This window comes from Belonocnema kinseyi, chromosome 5 (assembly GCF_010883055.1).
Source record: "Belonocnema kinseyi isolate 2016_QV_RU_SX_M_011 chromosome 5, B_treatae_v1, whole genome shotgun sequence".
Classification (NCBI taxonomy): domain Eukaryota; kingdom Metazoa; phylum Arthropoda; class Insecta; order Hymenoptera; family Cynipidae; genus Belonocnema; species Belonocnema kinseyi.
In genome coordinates this window covers 148,128,926-148,152,101 of record NC_046661.1, presented here as the reverse complement: position 1 = coordinate 148,152,101, position 23,176 = coordinate 148,128,926, and the positions used below count along the sequence as shown (strand labels likewise).

Below are 23,176 nucleotides of genomic sequence, written 5' to 3'. Positions count from 1 at the left end.
TCAAATTTTGAGGACGATCTAACAAATTTGTCGACAATTCCATTATTTTGTTAAAAACTCAACCATTTTAGTGACAATTAATTATTTTATTAGAAATTAAACTAATTTGATGAATTTTCGTCTTTTGTGTAGGAAATTTGTCCTTTTGCATTGAAAATTCATGTTTTTGGTTGGAAATTCGTTTAAAACTCAAAATATTGAGTTAAACATTTAACTATTTTCTTCAAAATTTAATTATTTTGTGCATTATTTAACTATTTTGTTATAAGTTCACATTTGGATCGCAAATTTCACAATCTGGTTGAAACTTATTCTTTTATGTCCAAAAAGTAATATTTTTTCGTTGTAATAAATAAATTTGGAATTAAACATTTTTTATTTGTAATTATTTTATTCTGTTTATAAAAAAATCTATGACAAAATTGTTGCAAGATTAAAATGCTGGTCTATACATATTAATTGTCAATAAAAATAAAAAATTGGTCAGTGAAAAATAAGGGAATTTTAAAAATTAATTTTTGCGACCACCCTGAATAAAAAAATATTTTATGAAGAGAAGCTACTACAATCGACAAAATAAAATAAGTAGAAGATTCGTAAAATAAAAAAATCTTCTTTCTGGAATTTATTTTAAAAAATATGAAAATAAAATCTGGTTTTCCCGTATTTTTCCCAACAGGTCGCATTGGTGAATGTCGTCCATATTAAGGACAGTGTCTGTACACTGCCGACCTCGATTCTCGCTCAGTATTTAAAACAGGCTAACGGACAGTTGTCCTGTCTCAAGGTAAGCATCATCCCGTTAACGTAAATCTTGCTCGAAAGTGTTCTTTAAACTCTGATCATAAACTAGAATTTTTTTTACAAGTACACATCCTCTCGAATTGGTTCAAAGTAAAAAAAAAGAAGAAAAAACGAGGCGCAAAAACAAAAATTTATGATGAAACATGACACCGGGCAACAGATTGGGAGAGAATTAAATAGAATAATACTCGGAAATAAAAAAAAAACTTTCCCTATTCTCCCCTTTTTTAAAGAATTTTTCTTTTTCCCTTTTCTTTTTTAAAGAAATTTTTCCCATTTCTCCTTTTTTTCGCTCAAATGTAGAATCCAAATCGAATTAATAATAATCCATGAATAATAAAAAATAAATTTTTAATGACTACTATGAAATGTTATTATACAATAAAAATAATTTAAAGAATAAATTTTGATAATATAATACCAATTAATTATAATTAATAAAGTAAAAAATAAATTGTGAATATTAAATATTATTTATTTTCGATTTAAAGGAATAGATGAATTGAATATTATGAATTTCTTTTTGTGATAATTGTTAATATTATATTAATATTAAGATTATTTATTTTTTATTCGATCAATTGTAATTTATTGGTATTATATTATCAAAATTAATTTCATTAAATATTTTTATTATTCGTTCTTTATTTTCTTTTTTGAAAATTTGTCCCTGTGGTATAAAAATTTAAGTTTTCTCGTAGGAAAGTAATCCTTGTTGGTTGACAATGAACTTCTTTTTTTGAAAATTCAACTTTTTAGCAAAAAATTTAATTAATTAGTTGATAATTCCACTTTTTGAAAAAATTTAATTATTTTATTGAAAATTCATTTTCCATCGTAGAAAATGAACTTAAAAAAAATTCATCTATTTGATTAAAAATTGAATTATTTTGTTGAAAATTCAACCCTTTTTTGAAAAATTGAATTATTTTGTTGATAATTCGAATATTTTGTTATAAATTTAATTATTTAAAAAAATAATAATTCGTTCTTTTTTTTATTGAAAACTCATCTTTCTTGGTTGAAAATGAGTTTTTTTAAAAATATATTTATATATTTTTTAAAAAATTTAATTGTTTTGTTGAAAATTCAACCATTTTGTTTAAAATTTAACTATATTACTGAAATATCTTTTTTTGTGGTAGAAAATTTAATTGTTTTGTTAAACATTCGTCTGTTCGGATAGAAAGTTCGTCCTTTTTGATAAAAAGTTCATCTATTTGGTTGAAAGTGAAAAAGTTGTTGGTTGAAAATTAAATTACTTGATTAAATTTTGAAAAACTTTGATAAAACTCATATTTTTTATTTAAGATTCCTCTCTTTGGTTGAAAATTTAACTGCCCTGTCAAATATTTGTCTTTTTAAATAGAAAAGGTTTTTTTTTGTAGAAAAATAATTTTTCTAACGACTTTGTTATTTAAAACTTGTTCAGAAGTATCTTTTTTTTTTAAATTCGCCTCTTTTGTAAAATCGAACTTATTTGGTTGTAAACACAACTTTCTGGTTGAAAATAATTTTTCTTATATATTCAACTATTCAGTGGAAAATTTATCTTTTTTGATTAAAAATTCCACTATTTAACATTTTAGTTTAAAATTCAACTGTTTGCTTATAAAAAAAACTTTGTTGAAAATTCATATTTGCGGGTTAAAAATCCAACAAATTGGTAGAAAACTAAAGTGTTGGGTTAAAAAAAGCTCTTATTTTAATTCATATTTTTTCGTTGTAAATTATATTTTTTGCTTAGAAAATTCATCTTTTTTATTTGAAAAATCATGACTTTTGTAAAAATTTCATTTTCTTAATATTTTGTACCCCCGGATAGAAATTTTTACAGCTTCTGTCGGCTATCCGTCCTTCCGTCTTATTTTTTCCAAGGAGGGGAAGTAGGGAGAAATGATGAGCGATATTGTGAGGGATGTGAAAGTAGGGGAAATAAGGAGAAATGGGGAGGGGAACTCGGAGCAGTGAGACGACATTATCCACAGGGAAGTAGTAGAAGTATGGGGTAATGAGAGGAAGGGAATGAGGGAGGGAAATTAGAAAGGGAAAGGTGTGGTGGAATGAAGGAAGGGGAACTAGGGGAAGTGATACAAATTTTGTTTGGTTGAAAATTAAATTTTTTTTTCAAACGCGTGCCACGGTACAGTTCAATAATCACTTAATAAGTTTGGAAATCACTTGAGCGACGGGTAAGTGTGAAAAGGAAGAATTGGTGGAGGGGAAGTAATAAAATGATAAACAAATTCGGAAGTGAATATGAGGAAAAGTAGAGGAAATAATTGGAAGTGAGGGAGGAGAATTAGGTCAAATAATGGTAGGGGAATTGGGGGAAATGAGCGTTGTGGAAGTGAGGAGAGGGAAAATTTGGGAGGGGGAAGTAAGGAAGGGATAATAAATTAGAGAGGAAATAAGGGGTAATCATTGGAAGTGAGGAAGCGTAAGTAGGGGGAATAAGCGATGGAGAATTGAGTAGAGGGGAAATTGAGGAAGGGGAAATAATAAAGCGATAAGCAATGAGGAAGTGGAACTTTGGAAAGGGGAAGTAAGGCGGGAATAATAAATTAGGGAGGAGAAATAAGAGAAAGAAGGGAAAATAATTGGAAGTGAGAAAGGGGAAGTAGGGAAAATGAACGACGAAGAAGTGAGTAGAGGGGAAATTAAGGAAGGGGAAGTAATAATGTGATAAGAAATTAAGAAGGAGATGTGAGGGAAAGTAGCGGAAATAATTGGAAGTAAGGGAGGGGAATTAGGTCAAATAATGGTAGGGGTATTAGGGGAACTGGGCGTCGGGGAAGTGAAGAGAGGGGAAATTGGGGAATGGGAAGTAAGGAAGATATAATAAATTAGAAAGGGAGAGTAGGAGAAATGAGCGACGGAGAAGTGAGTAGAGGGGAAATTAAGGAGAGGGAAGTAATAAAGTGATAAGAAATTAGGAAGGGAAAGTAGAGGAAATAATTGGAATTGAGGGAGGGGAACTAGGTCATATTGGTAGGGGAAGAAAGGAAAATAAGCATTGGGGAAGTTAAGAGAGGGAAAATTGTGGTTAAATATTTAACTCATTGGTTAAGTGTTGAACTCTTTTCTGGAAAATTCATTTTACTGTTGTTTTTAAAAATATAACTACTTTGCTAAAAATTAGTTTTGTTGTTGTTGAGAATTAATTTTCTTCGCTATAATTGTCTCATTTTTAGTTGAATTTCACTGGTTAAAAATTCATTTCTTGTTGCTGAAAAATTGCTTTCAAACTGGAAATAAAAAAAATTTTAATTTAAATAATTTTTGGTTGAAGTATTCATTATGACATGCGTTGTTGCGAATTTATTTTTTTTTATTAAAAAACCAAATACTTGGTTAAAGTTAAAACTACTTTGTCAAAAATTCATATTTTTCCTTTTGACTTGAAAATTTATATTTTGGTTGAAAATTAAACTATCTATTTGAAAATTCAAATATTTGTTACAAACTTCGTGTATTTTTTTAAAAATTCGTCTTTTTACTTGAATTCAATTGGCGGAAAATTCGTTTGTATCTTCATAAGTTGTAAATTCAACTATTTCGTTGAGTATTCATCTTTATTAATTGAAAATTTATCTATCTTGAATAAATGAGGGAAGGGGGTGTAAAGAAAGTGAAGGGAAATTATGATAGGGGCAGGAGAGTCAGGAGAAATTAGGGCAGTAGAGATAAGGGCATTTATGGATGACGAAGTAGGGAAAGTAAAGGGAAACGAGGATTCAAATTGTAGGGGAAGTGAGGAGAAGTGAGGGGAAGTGTTTGGAAATGAGGGAAGGAAAAGTAAGGAAATAGATGAGAAAATGAGGGGAAAAGCGTAAGGGAAATAAGAAGAAATGAGGATAGGAGAAGAAAGGGTGTAAGGGAAAATGAGCTAAGTGGAAATTGTGAAAATGAAGAGTGGAGAAGTAGGGAAGGGGATGGAAAGTAAGTGGAAATAAGGGAAGGGGAGGTCAGAAAAATATAAGAAAATTAGGGGAGCGGGTGTAAGGGAAGTAAGATGAAATGAGCATAGGGGAAGAAAGGGTGTCAGGGGAAATTCGATGAGTGAAAATAGGAGAAAAAAGGGTGAAGAAGTAGGGAAAGTAAGGGGAAATGAGGATTTAAATAGTAGAGGAAGTGAGGGGAAATTAAGGGAGGGTATGTGATTGGAAATGAGGGAAGGGAAAGTAAGGAAATATATGGGGAAATTAGGGGAAGAGTGTAAGGAGAGTTAAAAGAAATGAGGCTAGGGGAAGAAAGGATGTTAGGGGAAATAAGCCGAGTGGAAATAGAGAAAATAACAAGTGGGGAAGTAGAGAAGGGAAGGGGAAGTAGGTAGAAATGAGGAAAGGGGTGGTCAGAAACAGATAAGAAAGTTAGGGAAGCGGGTGTAAGGGAAGTGAGGGGAAATTAGTGTAAGATAAGAAGGGGAGTCAGGGGTAATGATGGGAGTGGAAATAGGGGGATAACGAGGAGAGGGAATTCAGGGGAACGTGAAAAATGGAAATATTGGAAAGGAAGAGAAATGATGGGCTGGTAGTAGGAGAGGGAGTGTTTTGAACGAGTTTTCTTATTTGAATGAACAAAATTTCATTTTAACTTTTTCAAAACAAAAAATTTTGTAGCAACTCTATTTGGCTACTGGGAACTCAACCAATTACGATGCAGCTGATGTATCATCTGGGCTGGGACCAGCTCTTGCATTGGCTGAGCCTTGCAACAATAATGGTAGCAATAGTAGAGGTGCGCTGGTAGCATCCGGCGCTGGAGACACGGAAGGTTCCCTCTGGAATTCCGCTGGCGAGCAACTTTGTGTCGTCTGCCAATATTTCCCCCTCTCAAGAGCTCTACTACCATGCAGGTAAAAAAAAATTCAAATTTTCCCTTTTTATTTCACGCTCTAATTTAATAAAAATCTATTTTCGCTCGTTTTTGAATATTTTTAGTTTACTTAAATTTAAATAACATTTTATTTAAGGCCATGTGAGGGAGAGTGATCCTAAGTCGGCACTGTAGATTAAGCCGACGTTCTCGCGTTTCGCAGAGATGGCGCGCGGGTCGGCTTAACCGTTTTGTGTGTAAATATTTTGAAAATTTCAATTGATTAAGTGCGTTGGTTTTTATGTTTCGTGTGTTTTTCCCATAATTAATTCAATTTTTTATTCGGATTTGTTTCGTGTGCGAAACAGCATGAAAGTTGTAAAAATTCGCAGTGGTACTGAGTCGGCACTTTTTTTTGTTTTTTCATTTGTGTGTTATTATATTTTGTTGTATTTCAACTCCATGTTGCTTGTCTATGGTATCTTGCTTGTCCATGGTAGGTGTCCTTTTTCCGCGTTTTCTAATTCACGTTTTGCTGATTATATTTAACAAAATTCGACATGTTTTTTTTTATTGTAAATGGTTTAAATTTATCCATCTGTTCCTAAAACTGAGAAAATCTGCCCTTTTTCTTTCATTTGAGCGGGAAAAATTGTGTGCCGACTTAGGACAAAGATGTGTCGTCTTAGGACGACCATTTGGAGAAATAGAAGAAATCGACTTCTTCACTTTGCGCTGGATTGTTTTCGATAAAAACTCCTACTTTGCCGACTTAGGATCACTCTCCTCTAATAGTTATCCGATTTCGAATTTACCGAAATTTTTTAAATGAAAGGATCTAAGGGATGTTTGAATGAATATAATCCAATAAGAAAATTAAAGTATTTTTGGTTAATTTTTTGTTCATAAATAATATTTTTTCTTTAGAATTTGGACTACTTCAATGAAAATTTATTTTGTTGTTAAAAATTCAACTATTTTGTAAAGAAGTGATCTTTTTACTGACAAATTAAACTGTTTTCTTTATAAATTTGTCTTTTTGTTTATAGAAAACCGTCCTTTTTTATTAAAATTTAATTATTTGATTGAAAATGCAACTTTTTTATTGAAGATTCTTCTTTTTAAATAGAAAATTCGTCTTTTTGTGTTAGAAATTGATCTTTTTTAGTGAAAAACTCGTTTTAGTGGCTTGAAAATTCATTTTCCGCGGCTAAAAATGAACGTTTTCATTAAAATTCAAGTGTCTTCTGAAAAAATCAATTTTTTGTATTAAATTTTAACTATTTGTTTGAAAACGCAACTGATTTTGGCTGAAGTTTTATGATTTTTGTTTGGGAATTCGTCCGTTTGGTTCTTGTTTAAAATTTTAATTATTAAGTTATAAGTGAAAATAATTTTCTTTTTATCATTCAAATATTCGTTTGAAAATGGAAATTAATCTGTTTCTGTTGATAATTCAATCATTTTTTTTTTTTTTTGAAAATTTACGTTTTATGGTTTAATTCGACTGTTTTTTTATTTAAAATTTAAAATTTTTTTTAGCTGAAGACTTACAAATTCATCTCGTTGATTGCAAGTTTAATTACTTTGTTTGAAACTAATTTTTTAATAATTTGTTTTTTATGAAAATTCATCTTCCTATTTCTTAATCAAACTATTTTGTTATAAATTAGTTTTTCTTTTCGGTGGAAAACTAATTTTCTTATTACAAAATTTAACTACTTTATTTTTTGTTGCGCATTAATACTTTTTAGTTGAAAATTCTTGTATTTTGTTAAATTTTTGTCTTCTTTTGTGTAGAAAATTCAACTATTTTGATAAAAATTTATTTTTATTTAGTTGAGAAGTCATTTTTACAAAAATGTAATTATTTCATTTTAGTTTGAAAATTCTAAAGTTTGATCAAAAATGCATATTTTTTTATTTAAAGTTTAATTGTTTTGGGTAAACATTTGTTTTTCTTTGGCTAAACAGTAATTTTTTAAATTTAAAATTGCTGTATTCCTTTTTTTGTTGAAAATTCTTTTTTTTTAAGAAAATTAATCTTTTTTGTTTAAAAATTCGTCTTTTTTAAATTAAAGATTGATCTGTTTTAATTAAAAGTTTAACTATTTGTTGGAAAATATATATATATAATATGTTCAAAAATCTTCTTCTTTTGATAGAAAGTGAAATTTCTTGGTTAAAAATACATTTTTTAGATTAAAGTTTCAAAAATTTTTGTTGAATTTTTTTTCTTTAAGTTTGAAAATTACACTATTTTGTTAAAATCCCGTCTTTATTGGTTAAAAATTCACTTTTTTGTCAAAAATTCGTATTTACTCATTTAATTCCACTTTTTTTATTTCAAATTAAAATATTATTTGGTTGAAAATTGAATAATTCGGTTGAAACATTACCTTTTTTATTAAATAATTTATCTGTTTGGTTAGAAATCCATTTTTTAAATTAAAAATTGATTTTTTTGTTGAAAATTTGTCTTTTCTAGTTGAATTAAACCGTTTTTATTTAAAATAAAAATATTTTTGGTTTAATAATTCAACGTACTTGGATGAAGGTCTAACTATTTGATTAAAAATTAATTTTTTTGTATGAAGATTCAACGTTCATCTCTTTGGTTTTAAAAATAGTATTTTTGGGTTAAATATTTATATTTTTTGGTTTAAAATTTGTATTTTTTAATAAAAAATTCAACTATTTCGTTGAAAATTCACGAATTTTTTTCAAAATTCGTCTTTTTCATTACAACTTTTTAGATTAAAGTTTCAACAATTCAATTAAAAAATGATTTTTTATGAAGTTTCCACAATTTTATTCACAAAAATTTTTTTCGAAGTTTCACCTCTGATTGAAATATCAACTAATAAATTTTTCTTTGAGATTTCATCTTTTTTGGTAAAAAATTCAACCATTTTGGAGAGAATTTTTTTTCTTTTTTGCATACGTAATATTTTTAACTGGAAATGTAACTATTCCAATTTCTGTTTAAAATTGGTAATTTTTATCTGAAAAATGTTACTATTTGATTGAAAATTCATGTATTTTCTTCAAATGATTTTTTGGGACTGAAAATTCAATTATATTTGTTTGAATCTCCAAAAATTTGTTTAAAAATGCATTTTTGGTTCAAGATTCATCTCTATGGTTGAAATTTCATGTTTTTGGTTAAAAATGTATATTTTTTAAGTTTATTTTTTAAATAATTTTTTTATTCAAGAAGCATCTCTGGTTTAAAATTGGTCTTTTTTATTTAAAATTGTATATTTTTTAGTTAAAAATTTAACTATTTATTTGGAAATTCAGGTATTTTGTTCATATTTGTATTTGAAAATTCAATTATAATTGGTTTGAACGTCCAACAATGTTGTTAAAAATGCATTTTTTGGTTCTTGACTCATCTCTTTGGTTTGAAAATTCATCTTTTTTGTTTAAATTGATATTTTTTAGTTGAAAATTCACATATTTTATTCAAAATTCTTTTTTTTTTTTTAATAAAACTTGTTGGATAAACATTCCTTTTTTAGGTTAAACTTTCAAGAATTTAATTAAAAATAATTTTTATGAAGCTTCCACAATTTTGTTAAAAATTCATTTTTTTCGAAGTTTCATCTCTTTGATTGAAATATAAACTAATAAATTTCTCTTTGAGATTTCATCTTTTTTGGTTGAAGATTCAACCATTTTGGAGAGAATTTTTGTTCTTTTAGGCAAAAGTAACAATTCCCTTTTTGGTAAGAAATTATATTATTTCTTTTCAATTTCAAATATTTGTTTAAACATGTATGTATTTTGTTCAAAATTTTTCTTTCTTTTTAAAGAAAATTAAACTTCTTGGTTAAAAATTCATTTTTTTTCGTTTGAAGGCTGAAAAATGTTGTTAAATAATTTTATTTCTATGAAGATTCGTCTGCACATGTAATTGTTTTAACTACACATGTAACTATTCCATTTTTCGTTTCAAGATTCATCTCTTTGGTTTAAAATTCGTCTTTTTTAGTTCAAACTTTACAATTTTTAAAAAAATATTTTCATGAAAAATCACCATATTCCATGTTAAGAGCCGAAAAAAAATATAAAAAAAGTCTTCCCTTTATGAATTTGTCACCCTCATTTTTTATTTCCAGACACACTTGCATCTGCGCCTCTTGTTTCGGTAAATTGGACAGGTGTCCCATGTGCCGTAGTCCAATTAAAAGTTACTTTTGCATCCGGGGTGAGGAGTACATGCCACCAGAGAAGGAAGTGAATCCCTGCAAGCACAGAAGAACGGAACACGGACCTTCTCATTGGCTCCATGACTGGAACGATAGACTCACCGACTTTCTTGGCTTTGCTCGATAAAAAACCAAGCTCGGCTGCTTTTCAGCCCCGAAACCGTCCTTAAACTTAATTTCCCCCCGCGGAGCTAAAAAACCAACCGGTTCGTCCTCAATTTCTTTTTATTAAATGAACCATTTGAATGTTTGATGAGAAATTGACATCAAAAAAAATTCCGAAATGGTGAAATGACCAATTTTTTTTAACTATTGATTTATGACTTTGATTTTGATAAAAAGTTGACTCTTTTTAGGTTGACTCTTTTGAAGTTTATTATTTTCAGGTTCACACTTTTGACGTAGACACTTTTTAGGTTGACTTATGAAGTTGACTCTGGAAGTTGAATTTCTTGATTTATACTCTCTTGAAGTTGATTTTTTTTAAATTGACTCTTTAAGTTGACCCTGGAAGTTTAATTTCTTAAAGTTTACTGAGAAATTCAATTTCTGGAAGTTGACTCTGGAAGTTTAATTGCTGGAAGTTGAATTTCTTGAAGTTGACTTTCTTGAAGTTTATTATTTTGAAATTGCCTCTGGAAGTTTAATTTTTTTAAGTTGACCCTGGAAGTTTAATATCTGCTTTTGAATTGTTTCAATTGACTCTTGAAGTTGAATTTCTTGAAGTTGACTCTGGAAGTTTATTTTCTGAAAGTTTAATTTCTCGAAGTTGACTCTGGAATTTTAATTTCTTGAAGTTGCCTCTGGAAGTCTAATTTCTTAAAGTTGACTCTGGGAATTAAATTTCTGGAAGGTGATTCTGGAAGCTTAATTTTTTTAAGTTGATTGGAAGTTTCATTTCTAAAATTTGACTCTTGAAGTTGACTCTGGACGTTGAATTTCTTTAAGTTGACTCTCTTAAAGTTGAATTTCTTGAAGTTGACTCTCTTGAAATTTTTTTTTTTAAATTGACTCTGGAAGTTTATTATTAGGAAGTAGACTCTGTAAATATAAATTCTTGAAGTTGAATTTCTTGAAGTTGACTCTGGAAATCAAATTTCTGGAAGTTGATTCTGGAAGATTAATTTTTTGAAGTGGACCCTGGAAGCTTCATTTCTGGAAGTTGACCCTGGAAGTTAAATTTCTTGAAGTTGACTCTCTTGAAATTTATTTTTTTAAATTGACTCTGGAAGTTTATTTTCTTAAAGTTCATTCTGGAGGTTTAATTTCTGGAATTTGAATTTTTTGAGGTTGACTCTGGAAGTTTAATTTCTTGAAGTTGACCCTGGAAATTTAATTTCGAGAAGTTGACTTTGGAAGTCTAATTTCTTGAAGTTGACTCTGGAAATTAAATTTCTGGAAGTTGATTCTGGAAGTTTAAATTTTGGAAGTTGACTCTGGAAGTTGACTCTTGAAGTTGAATTTCTTGAAGTTGATTCTCTTGAAATTCATTTTTTTTTTTAATTGACTTTGGATTATTTTTGGAAGTTGACTCTGGAAGTCTAAATTCTTGAAGTTAAATTTCTTGAAGATGACTCTGGAAATCAAATTTCTGGAAGTTGATTCTGGAAGATTAATTTTTTGAAGTTGACTCTGGAAATCAAATTTCTGGAAGTTGATTCTGGAAGATTAATTTTTTGAAGTTGACTCTGGAAGTTAATATTCTTGAAGTTGACTCTCGTAAAATTGATTTTTTTAAATTGATTCTGGAAGTTTATTTTCTGGAAGTGGAATTTTTTTAAGTTGACTCTTTCGAACTATTTCCTTCTAATTTTAAAAGTTTCTAAAAAAAGATTCCTTTTGGCGGAAGAATTTAATTTTGTATTATTATGGAGGACGAGCCCTTTCCCGAAAATTTAGAAGAGATTATCTTGCATTTGCCTTTTTTGAGTTTTAAATTTGAGCCTAGAAATTAAAGGGGTGTTACGCCTAAGTTAAGCTAAGAAAAAAGAACTTTAGAGTTTAAGTTGTAAATACACAGACTGTGATAATCCTGAATAATGTTTTTGTCGTCGTGGATTGCACTCTGAATGCAAAGGTGCTCGGATCAAAGGTGACAACTTTACTATTTTAGAGACTTTTGAACCGATCGATACAATTTCAACTCTCTTATTGATAGTAGCTCATAGAAAATATTCCAGGATTAGAAATATTTACTAGGACGGATTGCAAATGCGAAAACTAATCTAAGCGTTTGAGCTAACCATTTTCTTTTTAATAACAAAAATTTCCATTGGAAAATTATCTTGAATTTCTTATATTTACAATTTTTTTAAGTTCAGTCATCAATGAATTTTACCTATTTTTAAAAATTATACAACATTTTTAGATGTAAAATTTAAATTTCTTAAAGAATTTTTTTTTACTACTTTCAAAATTCAATAATTTGTGCTCACATTTTTACAAATTTAAAGATTTTTAAATTTAACTTGATTATGAAAATTTATTTTAAATTGAAATTCTTAAAAGGTGCTAAATACCTTTAGATTGAAAAATTCAAAAAATTAATTTTCTTCCAGGAAAATTCCACTATTTTGTTGAAATAAAGGAAATATTTTTGGTTGAAAATTAAACCATTTTCTAGAAAATTTGCCTTTCTTTGTAGAAAATTAATCTTCTGTGTTAAAAATCTTTTTTTTTTGTTTAAAATTCAAGTATATTTGAATAAAGGTGCAACTATTTTATTAAAAATTCATTTTATTGATTGAAGATTTTAATATTTTGGTCAAAGGCTGTTTTTGATTAGCAACTTCAGCAATTTAGCAACTTTAGCAATTCAATTTTCGGTGGAAAATTCGTCTTTTTCAGCTTTATTTGGGTGAAATTCTAAATATTTAAAAAAAGTCATTTTTTGTTGTTGAAAATTCATGTCTGATTAAAAATTGAATTTTTTTATTAAATAATTTTTTTTCTTCGTTTGAACTATTTAATTTTTCGTTTAAAATTAAAACAAATTTCTATTTTCTGCTTGAATTCAATTTTTTTATAAATTTTTTTATTTAAAATTAAAATCTCTTTTATTTAAAATTAAATATATTTTTTATTTAAAGTTAAAAAAAAAATTATTTAAAATTAAGATATTTTTTATTTAAAAGTAAAATCTTTTTCGGTTGAAAATTCACCATATTTAGTAGAAAATTAATATTCTTGTTTGACAGTTCATTTTTGTTGTTAAAAATTCCAAAATTTCAACCATTTGGTTGAAAATTTGTCTTTTTTTGTAGAAAATTAATCTTCTTTGTTAAAAATAATTTTTTTTAAATTTTAAATTCAACTATACCTGTTTGAAATTTTACTATTTTGGTGAAAAGTTGTTTTTGATTAGTTAAATATTAATCTTTTTAACTTAAACTTTTGTTTGTCCATTTTTCGTGGAAAATTAGTCTTTTTGGAACAAAATTAATCTTATTATTTGCAAATTATTTAATTTTTTTTTTTTTTAATTTAATTTTAATTTTTTTTCTTCGTTTGAAGTATTACATTTTTCGTTATAAATCCATGAAAATTTGGTCTTTTCTTCTCGAATTCAACTGTTTTTTTTTTATTTTAAATTAAAATTTTTGTTATTTAAAATTAAAACCTTTTTATTTTAAATTAAAAATTTTTTTATTTAAAATTGAACTCTTTTATTGGTTGAAAATTCGCCATCTTTGGTAAAAAATTAATGTTGGTTAAAATTTAATTTTTGGGTTAAAAATTAAACTTTGAAGTTTTTTTTCAATTTAAAAAAAATTTGAATTTAAATTTGATTAAGGTTCAATTATTTTGTTGAAAATTCATTTTATTTTAAAGATTTATCTCTTCTGTTGAAAATTCGTCTTCTTTGGTTAATATTTCAATGATTAAATTCTTCGTTGAAAATACATATTTTTTTGTTTGAAAAATCTAAAATTTAATAGAGTAATTTAAAAATATATTTTAAAAAATTAAAAACCCCTAACTAGTATAGAAAATACGTCATTTTTAATAGAAAAATGATCTTTTCGGTTGAGAATTAATTTTTTTTTTTTTAATTCCACTGGTTTGCTAAAAATTTATTTTTGAAAGATTCATATTTTTGGTTGAAAATTTAACTATTTTTTTGAAAAGTTGGTTTTTCTGGTTGAACTCGGTTATTTTTTATTTAAAATTCAAATTTTCTTTGTTTTTGAAAATTCAACTATTTGGTTAAAAAATATTTTTTTTGTGTGTAGAAAATCCACTTTTTTTATTCAAAAATATTTTTTTGGGTGAAAATTCTTCCCTTAGGTTGAAAACTAAATTATTTAATTAAAATTCCGTCTTTTTTGGTTAAAAATTCACTTTTTTTTGTCAAAAATTCGTATTTTCTCATTTAATTCAACTGTTTTTTTAATTTAAATTAAAATATTTTTTTGGGCGGAAATTCAACTATTTATTTTAAAATTCAACAATTTGGTCAAAACTTCACCTTTTTAATGAAATAATTAATTTGCTTGTTTGAAAATAAATTTTTTGGGTTAAAAATTCAACTGTACAGGAATAAAGGTGCAACTATTTTATTAAAAATTAATTTTTTTGGATGAAAATATTTTCTTTGCAAAAATTCGTCTCTTTAGATGAAAATTCAACAATTTGGTTGAAACTTTACCTTTTTTATAAAATAATTAATTTGTTCGGTTGAAAACACATTTTTTTGGTTAAAAATTTAACTATTTTATTGAAAATTTATCTTTTCGGGTTAAATTGAACTGTTTTTTTTTTGCAATGAAAATCTTTTTTGGTTAAAAATTCAACTAATTGTTCAAAAATTCATCTTTTCGGGTTAAAAATTCATTTTTTTCAAGATTCAAAAAAATTTTTATGAAAATTGAAAAATTCCAAATTAAAAATTGTAAAATTAGTTTGAAATTTAAATTGTTCAAAATTAAATTCAAAGTCTGAAAAATTGATTATTTTCGGGAAAAAGTTGATAAATTAATATAATTTAAAGGATTAAATATTTTTAAAAAAGTGCATTTTCAAAAAAATCTAAATAATGCAAACATTATTTCTTCATTTTCTATTTTTTTATTAATTTTTCAAGAGCCAAAAAGTATAAATAAATAATTCGTATTTTCTGCATAAATTTATTACATTCTTCTTTAAGAATTCATTTTTTTTAATTCTAAAATTAAATTGAGTAATTTAAAAAAAAAGTTTAATTGACAGTCTAATTAGTATAGAAAATACGGCTTTTTTTATATAAAATGAACATTTTTTGTTGAAAATTCCACTGGTTTGTTAAAAATGTCTTTTTGAAAAATTCAACTGGTTTGTTAAAAATGTGTTTTTGAAAAATTCAACTGGTTTGTTAAAAATGTGTTTTTGAAAAATTCAACTTTTTGGTTGACAATTGAATTATTTTGTAGAAAATTCGACTTTTTGGTGAAAAAATTTTTTTGGTTAAAATATCAATTATCACATTTTCTTTGAGAAATTTTTTGTGCTGTTAAAATGCAAAAATTTAATTGAATTTTAATTTTCAAGACTTTTAAATTCTGCAAAATATTAAACTCAAATCAATAATAATAAAAACTCAATAATTTTAGATTTAAACATTAAAAATTTTGACGAAAATGGAAAAATTCCAAATAAAAAATTGTAAAATTTGTTTGAAATTTAAATTGTTAATAATTCTAAAATTTACAACTAAAAGTCTTAATATTTTCAATAATTAAATTGAAAGTCTGAAAAATTGATTAGTTTCAGAAAAAAAAATGATAAATCAGTACAATTTTAAAAATGTCAAATTTTCAAAAAAGTGTAATTTTTCCAAAAATTCTAAATTATGTGAACATTTTTTTTTCCAGTTTCTAATTTGTTATTAATTGCTCTCTAGCAAAAAAACACATATAAAAAATTCGCCATAATTTTTTTGCCGAAAATGTTTTTTTTAATTTTTAAATAAAAAAAAAATAGAAAAGATATTAACCGATTTGAATCTTAAATTATATATTTTTTTAATTTCAGAGAAAAAAGTTTTTTTCCACGTCAGCTCAAACGATTTGATTAATTTTAGCATTTTTTCTCAACGCTAATTTTAACTCTTGATTCTTGAGACATAAAAATAAAAAAGAAAATAAAACCTGAAATTGTATATAGAATTAGTGATAGATTCGTCGTAGAAATTTAGGGCCTATGAAGTCAATGTATTTTAGTAGAAAAACTTTAATTACTGTCTTTAATTTATGCGCGATATTCCAGTGAAAAAAATGAAGGAGCGCGCTGGATGCGCGCGGAGACTTGTACATAATTTATTTAATAAAGAATGTCGTTATTAAGAACATTTTTTATTTTTATTTCTAAATAAGTTTAAAAAATCCAAAATTTACTCCTGATTGCAGAAAAGTTCACATTTTTATTACTTTAATCATTTTTTTAAATTTAGAATAGTGATTTCTACTTTAATTGGATTATTTTTTATTATTTTCTATTATAAGAAAAATCTTTTGCAATTTTTCCTTCTCTGTGATTTTTTTTCTCTGACTTAGGTTTGATAATAGAATTAATTATTTTATTTTAAAATTCATCTGTGGTTGTAAATAATAAATAATTTAATTAAAAATTTTTTTTTAGTTTAAAATATATTTTTTTTTAATTTGAATTTAAATATTGCATTTTTTAAAATGATTTTTCAGTTGAAAGGTCAACTGTTTGGTTAAAAATATTTAACTGTTTTGCTAAAAATCCATTGTTTTTTTTAGTTTAAAAATTAGATTTTTAACAGAAAAATTAACTATTCTATTTTTGGTTGAAAATAAATCTTTTTTGGATAAAAAATAAATTATTTTGTTGAAAATTTGTATATTTTATTTATAAATTAAGATAAGTGTTCAAAAATTAATCTTCTTGTTTCAAAATTCTTCTTTCCAGTCAAAAATGTAAGTATCAAATTTAATTTTTTAGAAATAATTTTATCTAAAAACGTAATCATTCCATTTTTCGTGGAAAATTTATTTATGTGGTTAAAAATTACTTTATTTTCATGAAAATTTAACTATTTTGTTAAAAATTATTTTTTTTTAGTTCATGATTAATTTTTTTAAATTCGAATTTAACTTTTACATTTTTTTATGATTTTTTTTTTAGTTGAATAGTCAACTATTTAATTGAAAATTGAACTCTTTTTTTGAAAATTAATAAAAGGTGATAATTAATTAACAAACACAAAACAACAATTTTTTGGTTAAAAATTCATTTTTTAAAATGAAAATTGATCTAATTTGTTCAAAAATTGTTTTTTTTTTGGTTGGAAATTAATTTTTTTAACTGAAAATTTAACTATTAGATTTTTGGTTCAATGTTTTAATTGAAAATTTAACTATTGGGTTGAAAATATTTAACTGTTTTGCTAAAAATCCTTTGTTTTTGTTGTTGTTAACAATTAGATTTTTAACAGAAAAATTAACCATTCTATTTTTGGTTGAAAATAAATCTTTTTTGGATAAAAAATAAATTATTTTTATTGAAAATTTGTATATTTTATTTAGAAATTAAGATAATTGTTCGAAAAATGGTGAAAAATCATCCTTTCAGTAGAAAATTAATCTTTATGATAAAAATTCATCAGTTTGTTTGAAAATTGTTCTTTTCTAGTTCAAAATTCAATAATTTGGATGAAAATTTTGTCTTTTTATATTGCAAGTAAATCTTCTTGCTTAAAAATTCTTCTTTCCAGTTAAAAATGTAAGTATTAAATTTAATTTTTTAGAAATAATTTTATCTAAAAACGTAATCATTCCATTTTTGTTGGAAAATTGATTTATGTAGTTAAAAATTATTTTATTTTTATCAAAATTTAACTATTGTGTTAAAAATTTTTTGTTTTTAGTTCATAATTAATTTTTTAAAATTCGAATTTAACTTTTGCGTTTTTTATGATTTTTTTTTAGTTGAATAATCAACTATTGAATTGAAAATTGAACTCTTTTTTTTTTAATTAATAAAAGGTGATAATTAATTAACAAACAAAAAACAACAATTTTTTGGTTAAAAATTAATTTTTTTGAATGAAAATTGATTTAATTGGTTCAAAAATTGTTTTTTTTTATGTGAAAATTAATTTTATAATTGAAAATTTACTTATTAGATTTTTGGTTCAATGTTTTATTTGAAAAGTCAACTATTTGGTTGAAAATATTTAACTGTTTTGCAAAAAATCCATTGTTTTTTTTTAGTTAAAAATTAGATTTTTGTTCAGAAAAATTAACCATTTGATTTTTGGTTGAAAATGTATGTTTTTTGCTTGAAAGTTCAACTATTTGGTTGAAAATTGATATTTTTTATTTAGAAATTAAGATATTTTTTCGAAAATTTGTCTATTTTGTGAAAAATTCCACTTTTTTGTAGAAAATTCATCTTCATGATAAAAATTCATCAGTTTGTTTAAAAATTGATATTTTATAGTTCGAATTTCAACAATAAATTTAGATAAAAATGGTCCTTTTCATATTGAAAATTTAACAATTGTTTGGTTAAAAATTAATTTTTTAAATAAAAATTGATCTATTTTGTAAAAAAATTAATATTTTTTATTTGAAAATTAATTTTATAATTGGAAATTTAATTATTAGATTTTTGGTTCAATGTTTTAGTTGAAAAGTCAACTATTTGGTTGAAAATATTTAACTGTTATTGTTTTTTTTCTAGCTTAAAATTAGATTTTTTAACAGAAAAATTAACCATTTGATTTTTGGTTGAAAATGTATGTTTTTTGCTTGAAAGTTCAAGTATTTGGTTGAAAATTGATATTTTTTATTTAGAAATTAAGATATTTTTTTGAAAATTTGTCTAATTTGTGAAAAATTCCACTTTTTTGTAGAAAATTCATCTTCATGATAAAAATTCATCAGTTTGTTTAAAAATTGATATTTTATAGTTCGAATTTCAACAATTTAGATAAAAATGGTCCTTTTCATATTGAAAATTTAACAATTGTTTGGTTAAAAATTAATTTTTTAAATAAAAATTGATCTATTTTGTAAAAAAATTAATATTTTTTATTTGAAAATTAATTTTATAATTGGAAATTTAATTATTAGATTTTTGGTTCAATATTTTAGTTAAAAAGTCAACTATTTGGTTGAAAATATTTAACTGTTTTGCTAGAAATCCATTGTTTTTTATGTTGTTAAAAATTCGATTTTTAACAGAAAAAAAAAATTTTAATAAAAAATGATCAGTTTGTTTAAAAATTGATCTTTTCTAGTTCAAAATCCAATAATTTTGTTGCAAATTTCTCTTTTTATATTGAAAATTCAACTATTTCGTTGATAATCCAATTAAATTTTCGGTAATAATTTTATCTAAAAAATTAATTCCATTTTTTGTTGAAAATTGATGTATTAGTTGAAAATTATATTATTTTGATGCAAAATTAACTGTTTCGTTTAAAATGATTTTTTTTAGATTAAATTAAATTTTTTTAAATTAGAATTTAACCATTGTATTTTTTATAATTTTTTTAGTTGAATAGTCAACTATTTGATTGAAAATCTAATTCTTCTGGTCAAAGCTAATAAAAGGTGATAATTAATAAAAAAAAAAACATTTTTTGTTTAATAATTCCTTTCTTAAAAATGAAAATTGATCTATTTTGTTAAAAAATTTGTTTGTTTTTTTAGTTGAAAATTAATTTTTTTTAAATGAAAATTTAACTTAGATTTTTGGTTTAATGTTTTAGTTGGAAATTCAACTATTTGGTTAAAAATATTTAACTGTTTTGCCAAAAATCTATTGGTTTTTTTTTCTTTTTGGTTAAGAATTGGATTTTTAACAGAAAAATTAATCATTCTGTTTTTGGTTGAACATTCAACTATTTTGTTGAAAATTTATATTTTTTATTTAGAAATCAAGACATTTGTTAGAGAATTCATCTACTTTGTGAAAAATTTGCCTTTTGGTGGAAAATTAATCTTTATTGTAAAAATTCATCAGTTTGTTTGAAAATTGATCTTTTCTAGTTCAAAAATCAACAATTTCGATGAAAATTTGTTTTTTTTTTTAAATTAAAAATAAAACTATTTCGTTGAAAATACACATTTTTTGATTAAAAATCGATTTTTTGGTTGAAAATTATCACTTTATTTGCAAGTTAATATTCTTTAAAAATTCTTTTTTTCCGTTTAAAATGTGAGTAATACACTTAAATTTTGAGAAATAATTTGATCTAAAAACATTACCATTCTATTTTTGGTTGAAAATTGATTTATTTGGTTCAAAATTATTTTATTTTGATGTATATTAAACTAATTTGTAAAAAAAATTTTTTTTTGAGTTAAAAACTAATTTGTTTAAATTCTAATTTAACTTTTGCATTTCTTATGATTTTTTTAAATTGAATAGTCAACTATATGATTGAAAATTGAATTCTTTTGGTGAAAATTAATAAAAGGTGATAATTAATTAACAAAAAAAACAACAAATTTTTGGTTAAAAATTCATTTCTTCAAACGAAAATTGATGTGTTTTGTTGAAAAATTTGTTTGTTTATTAATTGAAAATTAATTTGTTTATTTGAAAATTTAACTACTAGATTATAGGTTCAAGTTTTTAGTTGAAAAGTCAACTCTTTGTTTAAAAATTTTTAACTGTTTTGCTGGAAATCCATTTTTTTATTTGTTAAGAATTAGATTTTTAACAGAAAAATTAACGATTCTATTTTTTGTTGAAAATGTATATTTTTTGCTTGAAAGTTCAACTGTTTGGTTGAAAATTGATATTTTTTATTTAAAAATTAAGATATTTGTTCGAAAATTTGTCTACTTTGTGAAAAAACCGATATTGAAAATTCAACTACTTCGTTGAAAAAAATCCACTTTTTTTTTAATCGACTTTTTTTTAGAAAATTATATTTTTCTTTGCAAGTCAATCTTATTGTTTAAAAATTCTTCTTTTCAGTTGAAAATGTAAGTATTACAGTTAAATTTTTAGAAATAATTTTATCTAAAAACGTAACCATTCCATTTCTGGATGAAAATTGATTTATTTGATTAAAAATTATTTTATTTTGATGAAAATTTAACTATTTTGGTAAAAAATATTTTTTCTTAGTTTAAAAAAAATTTTTTTTTTCTTTAATTTAACTATTGCATTTTCAAAATTATTTTTTAGTCGTATAGTCAACTATGTGATTGAAAATTGAATTCTTTTGGTGAAAATTAATAAAAGGTAATAATTAATTAACAACAAAAATACATAAATTTTTTTCGTTAATAATTCCTTTCTTTAAATGAAAATTGATCTATTTTGTTAAAAAAATTGTTATTTTTTTTAGTTAAAAATTAATTTTTTTTTAAATTCGAAATTGACTATTTCATTTTTTAATGATTTTTTTAGTCGAATAGTCTACTATTTGATTGAAAATTGAATTCTTTTGGTGAAAATTAATAAAATGTGATCATTAATTAACAAAAAAAGCATGAAATTTTTTGTTAAAAATTCAATTTTTCAAATGAAGATTGATCTATTTTGTTAAGAAATTGTTTTTTTTTAGTTGAAAATTAATTTTTTGAATCACATTTTAACTTAATATTTCATTTTTGTTTTAAAATTGATCTTTTGTAGTTCAAAATTCAACAATTTGGATGAAAATTTGGCTTTTTTAATTGAAAATTAAACTAATTCGTTGAAAATCCACATTTTTTGTTTGAAAATCGATTTTTTGTTGGAAAATTGTATCTTTCTTTGCAAAATAATGTTGATAATAATTTTAAGTAAAGAGGTAGTCATTTCATTTTTGGCTGAAAATTTATATTTTTTATTTAAAAATTGTATTTATTTGGTTCAAAATTCTTTTATTTGGTAGAAAATCCATGTCTTTTTGGGTACAAAATTCTTTTTTTTTTCAATATCAACTATTATGCTTTTAGATAAAAATTTATCTTTTTGGGTTAAAATTTTTATTCTTTTGGTGAAAATTAATAAAAAGTTATAATTAATTTTTAAACAAAATTTATGTTTGAAAATTAATTGCTTTGGTTAAAAATTGAACTGTTTTGTTACATTTTTTTTAGTTTAAAATTAATATCTTTAACTGACGATTTAACTATTACATTTTTGGTTCAATTTTTTTAGTTGGAAAGTCATCTATTTGGTGGAAAATATTTAACTTCTTTGCTGAAAATTCATTTTCTTTTGGTTAATAATTAGATTTTTAACAGAAAAATTAAAATTCGCTTTTTTTGTAGAAAATTAATCTTTACGGTTTAAAATTAATCTTTTTGAAAAGCAAAATAAATTTTTTTTTTTTTTTAATTGAAAATTCAACTATTTCGTTTAAAATCCGCATTTTTGGTTAAAAATCGACTTTCTGTAGAATTTGGTCTCTTTGCAAATTAATCTTATTTTTAAAAAATTCTTCTTTTCTGTAAGAAATGTGAGTAATACAATTAAATTATCAGCAATAATTTTTGCTGAAAACATAAACATTTCATTTTTGGTTAAAAATTTATATTTTTTAATTAAAAATTCATTTATTTGATTAATTTGTTTTTTTAATTCCTCTTTTTTGGTTGAATGTAACTATTTTCAGTTTAAAATTAAGATCCATTTTGGGTTAAATATCAACTATTACATTTTATGTTGAAAATAACTGACAATTTATCCATAAAAATTGATTTTTTTTATTAAGAAATTAAATTAGATTAAATTAAATTATGAAAAGGTGATAATTGATTTCCAAACAATTTTTGGTTGAAAATTTATTTCTTTGGATGAAAATTTAACTATTTTATTACAAATTTTTGTTTTCTTTTTTAGTTAAAAAGTCAACTTTTTGGTTTAAAATATTTAACAGTTTTTCTGAAAATCCATTTTTTTATTTGTTAAGAATTAGATTTATAACAGAAACATTAACGATTCTATTTTTGGTTGAATAAGTATCTTTTTTGCATGAAAATTTCACTATTTGGTTGAAAATTTATATTTTTTTATTTATAGATTAAACTAGTTGTTTGAAAATTTATCTACTTTGTGAAAAAATTCGCACTTTTTTGTAGAAAATTAATCTTCATGGTTTAAAATTAACGTTTTTGGATTTACATTAAACTATTAATTTCAACTAATAATAAAAATGGATTTTTTTTTTGAAACTAAACTAGTTTTTGAAAATTTAGCTACTTTGTGAAAAATTCGCCTTTTTTGTAGAAACATTTTTTATTAAAAATTGATTTTTTCTAGATGAAAATTCAACAATTTGAACAATTTTTTTTTTTAATTAAAAACTCAACTATTTTATTGAAGATCCGCATTTTTGGTTTAAAATCGACCTCTTTTTTAAATAAAATTATCTTTTTCTTTGC

At 23.9% G+C, this 23,176-nt stretch overlaps 1 protein-coding gene across 3 annotated transcripts in view; it reads left to right on the top strand.

Moving 5' to 3' along the window:
• The window catches only part of LOC117173269 (cell growth regulator with RING finger domain protein 1-like), a 93,620-nt gene extending 83,613 nt beyond the window's left edge, over positions 1–10,007 (top strand). For 2 of the 3 annotated variants that reach the window (XM_033361741.1, XM_033361743.1), the window contains 3 exons: positions 680–787; positions 5,427–5,662; positions 9,747–9,963. In XM_033361741.1, the coding sequence (XP_033217632.1) occupies positions 680–787; positions 5,427–5,662; positions 9,747–9,963 (561 nt within the window). Of the gene's footprint in view, positions 1–679; positions 788–5,426; positions 5,663–9,746 lie in introns of all 3 variants that reach the window. The other variant, XM_033361742.1, reaches the window with a different exon arrangement.
• Positions 10,008–23,176: the final 13,169 nt, after the last annotated feature.